The following is a 7,620-nucleotide window of genomic DNA, read 5'->3' as shown; positions in this document are numbered from 1 at the left end:
AAACAACATGCATTTCATTTCCTACCAGTCCCCTGGGTGCTTGGGGCTGGATGAAGCCTCCTGGGCAGCTGGCAGAACCTCTGTGGTGCACACTGACTGTCCGCCTTGCTTGACGCCGAGGAAGCGGCCCAGCTTGGCTGAAATGGGAGAGAGAGTGAATGAAATTTTCAGTCTAGAGGGGCTTGTACATGGTCAAAGGGATCAGGTGGGGCCTCTGCACCAGCCAAAAACCCCCAAGAGGGTCCAGGGAGGGGCTAAGATTATTGTGGGGCATTTGAGGTTTTCTGTGCACTTAAGGACTGCTATAGGAAACCTTAAGTGCAGGTAGAAACCTTAAATGCACAATGGACCTTTTTAAAAAGGCACAGCAAAACAACATGCATTTCATTTCCTACCAGTCCCCTGGGGTGCTTGGGGCCGGATGAAGCTCTCCTGGGCAGATGGCAGAACCTCTGTGGTGCACACTGACTGTCCACTTTGACGCTACCGAGGAAGCTGACCAAGTATTTGACTGAAATGGGAGAGAGAGTGGAATGAAATTTTCAGTCTAGAGGGAGTTGTACATGGTCAAAGGGATCAGGTGGGGCCTCTGCACCAGCCGCTCAAAACAGCCAAGAGGGTCCAGGGAGGGGCTGAAGACATTGGTGATAGAGGTTTCTGCACTTAAGGACTGCTATAGGAAACCCAAATGCACAGAAAACCCTTAAAAATGCACAATGGACCTTTTAAAAGGCACAGCAGCAGAAACAACATGCATTTACCATTTCCTACCAGTCCCCTGGGGTGCTTGGGGCTGAATGAAGCTCTCCTGGGCAGCTGGCAGAACCTCTGTGGTGCACATTGACTGTCCGCCTTGATGCTACCAGAGGGAAGCGGCCCGTCTTAGCTGAAATGGGAGAGAGAGTGAATGAAATTTTCAGTCTAGAGGGAGTTGTACATGGTCAAAGGGATCAGGTTCAAAGGGTGTTGAAAATGCCATGAAAATGATTTTATATTAATTACTTTAGAGGGAAGTTGTTGAAAATAATTGAAAGTGATTTTAACTGCCAATCACTAAACTCAGTAAGACTTGCCAAAGTACCAAAACACCCCTGGCAGTATGGTATCTTTGAGGGATATACTTTTGCCAGACATTTAAACCGGCCGAGGTGTTGACATGGTGTTTCTTTTTTTATCCTTAATATATTTATCTGCACCTTCACACCAGAAACTAGTAATTTTACCATTTTGAGGGATTCCTCAGATACTTCAGATACACGACCCAAATTCCAGAAATATTTGTTGCCATGCTAGGGTTACCCTGGGATATAAATCTCAAATATGTTTTTCAAAGTTTGTAGTGCCCTGATAGCCATGGAAAGGTAGCCTTACTTTGGCCTGCCTGGGTAACCTTCCTTCCTTCATTAGACGCCCTATTAGAGCTGACGCTATTGAAATACGTGGAGATAGTTTAATTAGATCTGGCAATATTTACGTACATATGTATTGTATAAGCATTTAGTTGGTTGACAAGAGATGTTATTGTGTTTGGTTGGAGAGTTATGAAAAGTCAGGACTGAGCAATGACAATATTGACATGTGAATGTTTCCATCGCAACGCTAGGTACCGTGGTTGTTCTCGAGGAGGCTTTCTCGCTTGAACTCCCTTCACCGTGGGAAGTTGCGTCGCAAAACTTCAATACAGCACATTATATTGAATAAACGGCACGTATACTTCATGTTTACATATACCTCATATGCATATTGTAGCTGTCGCATTGTATAAGGCAATAACAGACGAAGAATCATAGGTCAACTCCCTCTACTAGTTCCGCGGAAGATACTGTGCCGTGTATGTGACGGTGACATAAGCTCCGCCCACTCATGAATATTCATGATTTCTGTGCACTTCAGACCATTGTGCGTTTAAGGGCACAACACACGTCCGGCGTCAGGAAATCCACTTGAGAACAATGTGAAATGGCTTCCTACTGTAATTGTTCTATTCGATAGCATTGTATTTCTTCTAATAAACGCACAAGGTTCTTTGGTAGCAACCAGTTTATGAGGACCAGAGTTAGTTGCTGGATTCAAGTACCTATTTTCAGTGAGTTTAGTTTTACGCCGCTTACAGCAATATTCCAGCAATATCATGGCAGGGGACACCAGAAATGACTTCTAACATGGACCCATTTTGGGGAATCGTCTTCGGCGTGACAAGCGAACGCTTTAACCCTAGTGAGTGACTTTAGTTTTACGCCACACTCAGCAATATTCCAGCTCAGTGGCGGCGGTCTATAAATAATCGAGTCTGGACCAGACAATCGAGTGATCAACAGCACAACCGCCCCATAACTACTTTCACAATATTAAAAATGAAATAAAAACATGTCTTGATTTTGATGGTTAAACATACTTTCCCCGCACTCGTGCGTGCACGATACACACACACACACACACACACACACACACACACACACACACACACACACACAATTGAAGTTTTATTTTTCTTCGACCTAAGTACCACGATCATTCACTTTGTAGACAGTATTTTTTGTTACACATATTTAAATCCAACATAGCTCTCACATCGAAAATATCAAGGAAAATATAATCATTGATTATTCTTAGCAGTGAACATGTGATTGAATATACATTCGCCGTTGTAACCCATCGGTTCACTTACATTCTGTTCTACTGAAACAGACCCGTGAAGATCCGGGTTAGGATTGCTCTTCAGCAACCCATTCTTGTCGCAGGAGGCGACTAACAAGAGCGGGTGGTCAGGCTCGCTGACTTGGTTGACACATGTCACCAATTGCGTAAATCGGTGCTCATGCTGATGCTCACTAGATTGTCTGGTCCAGGTTCGAATATTTACAGACATCCGCCATGTAGCTGGAATACAGCTGAGTGCGGCATTAACAAATAAACTCGATTGAAACTAAGATGGCGGTTTGGTAGGCAAGGTGCAAAGCCCATATCTGGATATTGCTGGAATATTGCTAAAAGGCGGGGTAAAACCACTCACTCACTCACTCACTGTGAAACTAAGAAAAAAATAGGACTCATTGGTGAAAACTGTTGGCGTTAATCAGGGATTTTGACTTCCAGTTTATGGAGGAAATATTGTAACGTGAACCTGGGGTATATTCATTTTCATTTTCATTTTCATTTTCATTTTCCTGTATTGATGATGTAGCACATCGAGCACCGCACATGAAGTATCGTTCTGCTACAACTATCTCTACAAATCTGCCTGAGGTTCGTATTATATTATTGACTTCGACATATTTAAATGGTTACTTCTTCATACTATGTGTTTGAGCGTTTGTTTACTTTGGGTAAATTTCGCTTTTATCGTTTTTAAAATTAGCATTACCTTGGCTGTTTTCTCTTTTCTCTCTTTTCTCTTTGTCCCCGTTAATTGTTTTCTGTAAACTGTTATCAACGTGTACTTTCAGCACAATTTATAAAGATACAAAAAAGCAATAATAGTAGCACAATAGTAACACAGGACAATTTGAACACAGCTATACACAGACAAATGGTAAATATCGCAACACTCCCTATTTTCATAGTATTAATATGTCACCATTAACCACAGCAAAGGAGCTCACCAAACTTCAATTTAACTTACTTTCTGGAAAAACTGACCCTCAGGGAATTATTCAAACAAAATCTTATATCTAAACGATAAAAGGACGAAAAGCTGGAGTTTGTTCAGAAATGCATGACTAAAAAACTGACTAAGTTTGATAACTGTGGTCGTGCATGTATGACGTTAACAAGTGAAACCATTTCAAGATTTTGGAATACAATCCTCAAGAAATCACATTAATGTCAATAACTGATTCCAATATCTAATATTTCTAAATGGCATTGTGTATTCAAGATTCCAGTATCAATATGTGGTGTAATCTTCGCCAACTGCAACACCATCACTAACAATCTTCCTCGTCGACCGTATCAGACGTTGAGTTTGACGTTGAGGTATGGCGTTCCATTCTTGATGGACGGCTTGTTCCAAGACATCAAAGTTTGGTACTGGAAGATCGTATTGGCGTGGTCTACGACTCATGATGTCCCAAACATGATCTATGGGAGTGAGATCTGGACTCCTGGTGGACCATGGTAGAGACTGGCAACTTAACCTGTTAGTTTCAGCTTGAGATCAACACGTAACAACGCCTTTGATCGTAGCACGTGCATATTAAACTCATTGTATGGTGTGCCAGAAGGGTCAAAATAATCATACACACATAACTAGGATATGAATGTAAATACCCGTATGTGGGTTAATAATCATAAGTGTTGTGGTACGTTGTTGCATTTATACAATTTATACAGAACAAAATCACTTCAAAACGTATCAGTAGTAGCAATGGCTGCTGTCCAAGAAGTGTCTGGAGTTATCATCGGTCTTGTTTCCAATTTCAGATTTAAAATAAGGAGCAATCTTACGTCATAGAGTCCGAGGATTTAACACAGCTATTGGGAAAGGCATGGCGCGTCTTCTGGAGATAACAATTTGTGCTATAGCTTGCGCTATAGCATTGACGTCTAACGCGGAAGGAGAGACTGTTCTATGTAGAGAAGTGTATAGACCTTGTTTTGAAAGTCTGTGTAGCTGTTCAGCTAAATGTGTCAGATGTATAAACAACGGGGCGAATCTCACACAGATTCCAGACTTGCAACCTACAACGGAGTTTCTGAACTTTTCATCAAACCATCTTGGAGAGCTAACTAGAGACATGTTTCGAAATATATCCCAGTTGAAAATTCTGATACTCCGCAACAACAGTATCACAAACATCTCCAGAGACGCATTTCAAGACATGTTGATGCTAGAGAGTCTTGATCTTAGATACAGTAGTGTGTCTGAAAGTGTGCTACAGAAATCTTTTCATAGTTTGCAAAATAACCTCAGATCTCTTGACCTTTCAGCAAACAGGTTTTTGCGGAATATTACAGATGATTTTATAGATGGGCTTACACGACTGAACATACAAGTTTTCAAAATGGAGTTTTGTCGAATCAAATATGTCAACTTTTCCGTGATATCTCGTCTGAAGTCACTAAGAACTTTAAGCTTTGTTCACAATGACATATCTTGGACAACAGCTGATGTTCCCTCGCATTTGACTCATATCTCGCTCCGATCAAACTCACTGACCCATCTTCCTGGATTGTGTGTTCATACAAATATCTCACAACTTCAATCACTAGATATACGCGAAAATGCAATAAGATACATCTCAAATGCTAGTTTGATATGTCTAAAGAAACTGGATTTTTTTAATGCCATAGAAAATTTAATATTGAAGATTCATTCAAATACATTTTCTTCATTACCAAACCTTCGGTTTATTGCAATAAGCAATGCATTCAGGAGTTACTTTCCCAAAAAAAGACTCGAGGAATATGCTTTTAATAACAGTGCTGTTAAGAAACTTTACCTCAGTGGAATTGCAAAATTTGGTTATTTCGATTATATTGTTAGCCCAAAAGCACTCCGAGGGTGCACGGGACTAACATGGCTGGACCTATCCTACAATACTATGCTATACTTTAATGATAGCTTTTTCGAAACACTCTTATTTGGAATTGAAAAATTAGAGATGCTACGAATGCCAAGGTGCCAGTTATCATTTTTTCCAAAGGTAATATCGAACCTCCGGGAACTTAAAGAAATCGATCTTCATGGAAACCGAATTATGTCTTTACCTTCAGGAGTGTTCACAAGCTTGACGAAACTAAGACGTATACGACTTTCACAAAATTCCATTCAGATCGTCAGTGAAGACGTATTTCCAATACCAATCAGAAACCAACTCACACACTTGAATTTGGCAACAAATGATTATGTCTGCACTTGTGCTAATCTTTGGTACATTACATGGGCAAAGGCAGACAAACATATTTTCACGGACTTTCCTAAGTCCTATCAATGCGGATATCCACTGAACCTCAAATCAACGCTTCTCATTGATGCCAACATCTCTGAACAGACTTGTCGAATCTCACCTTATGTGTTTCCCATAATCTTTGGTCTGTCCTTAGTTTCAATAGTGTTTATAGTAGTTCTCTCCATTGCCTACAGATTACGTTGGAGCATTCGCTATTGCATCCACATGTTGAGATACAAAAGAAGGAAGCCAATTGATGAAACGATATACGTCTATGACGCGTTTGTGCTGTACTGTGAAGATGATTCGCCTTGGGTAAGAAATAATATCATACCAAGGATTGAAGACGAAGCCAACTTTAAGCTGTGTATCCATGAAAGAGACTTTATTCCCGGGCAATATATAGTTGATAACATTGTAACCAGTTTGGAAAGCAGCAGAAAAGTCATCATGGTGCTGTCCAATTATTTCATTCTCAGTCCATGGTGTCAGTTCGAGCTGAGTCTGATCCAGAAACGGGCTCTGGAGAAGGAAGAGGGTTACCTGTTGGTGGTGCTGCTTGAGAACATTGAGTCCCGAAACATGACGTCATCACTGTATGCCCTCTTCCAGACGACTACCTATATTACGTGGCCAGAAGAGGAGGAGGATAGACGAGTATTCTGGATGCAACTAAAACAGTGTTTGGAAAGATAAGAGTTAAACGATAGACCTCAAAATATTTCCGACAGAGAAATTAAACAATCAGGACGTCGACCTAAATAAATAGTGTGTGCTGTCTGAATTTGAGGTTTCAGTACTGGAACAAATTTACATGCACTACTATACAGGATAATCATCAATTACTCGTGAAACATATAAGCCAAGTATTTTTGTCTTTGGAATCAGAGTTGTATCTGGGCATCGACTTGAATGTTTTAGGAGAATGTTTGTCTTCTGAATTGATAAACGACATGTGATAACGCTAATGCTAAATGAGAGATATAGGCTGAATGCTGAACTATTCCGGAGTCCGTTAGTTTAACATCACTGTTGTTTTAAACTTGTTTGTTATTGAAATTTGTTTTAAGAAACAACGTGTGCTGTGTCAATCCTTAGCTTACTGTATTCATACAAAGTGTAAATGTCTAAGATAAGTTGCATGTTATTGTATACATGTATACGTTTTTCCTGTAAATATTGCGATCAAAATATTGTATAAAATTGTACATATGATGATTTCGTGTTGTTGTTGTTGTGTGTGTGTGTGTGGGGGGATTCATATTTCTTTCAGCTAATTCACTTTAAAATTCCACCAGGTGTAGTGTATGGCAGCAAGGTTTCACGAACTTTCAGTTTGAGATTGTTTTCAAACTCAAACTGTATCTGCTTTGGGATTTATTGTAGCTGATTTTTTCTATTTGCATATTCACTAAAATAAATCCTATTTGTGATTCTTAAACCCTATTTGGAAATATACATTTGGAAATATAAGGTGAACAGCTGGTTATATCTACTTTAGGAACTGTATTTAACAAATATTTCTTCTCCTTTTTTTAAGTCTTTTAAAACAACCAGAAGACATTTTGGTCATTCATCAGTAAAATGTGTTATTAGATCTTTAGAATATGGATCAATGGCACGACAGGTTTACCCTTTTCGCGAACACGTGGTGTCATCACGGTTTTTCAGTGATACATTCACAGACTTTCCACAGCTGTTATTACCTTTACAACAACGGTTTGTTTCT

At 39.9% G+C, this 7,620-nt stretch overlaps 1 protein-coding gene across 1 annotated transcript; it reads left to right on the top strand.

Moving 5' to 3' along the window:
- Window positions 1-3,176: 3,176 nt before the first annotated feature.
- LOC124261599 (toll-like receptor 2) lies at window positions 3,177-7,038 on the top strand. The gene is made up of 2 exons (XM_046695929.1): window positions 3,177-3,246; window positions 4,423-7,038. The coding sequence occupies exon 2, from the start codon at window positions 4,488-4,490 to the stop codon at window positions 6,585-6,587; it is 2,100 nt and encodes a 699-aa protein (XP_046551885.1). The 5' UTR covers window positions 3,177-3,246; window positions 4,423-4,487; the 3' UTR covers window positions 6,588-7,038.
- Window positions 7,039-7,620: the final 582 nt, after the last annotated feature.

Source organism: Haliotis rubra, unplaced genomic scaffold, assembly GCF_003918875.1.
Source record: "Haliotis rubra isolate DU_JTF1 unplaced genomic scaffold, ASM391887v1 Scf80, whole genome shotgun sequence".
Lineage (NCBI taxonomy): Eukaryota > Metazoa > Mollusca > Gastropoda > Lepetellida > Haliotidae > Haliotis > Haliotis rubra.
This window is presented reverse-complemented; position numbering and strand designations above follow the sequence as displayed.

Coding starts and splice junctions, on each gene's coding strand:
- LOC124261599 (XM_046695929.1), top strand. CDS start 4,488: ATGGCGCGTCTTCTGGAGATAACAATTTGTGCTATAGCTTGCGCTATA.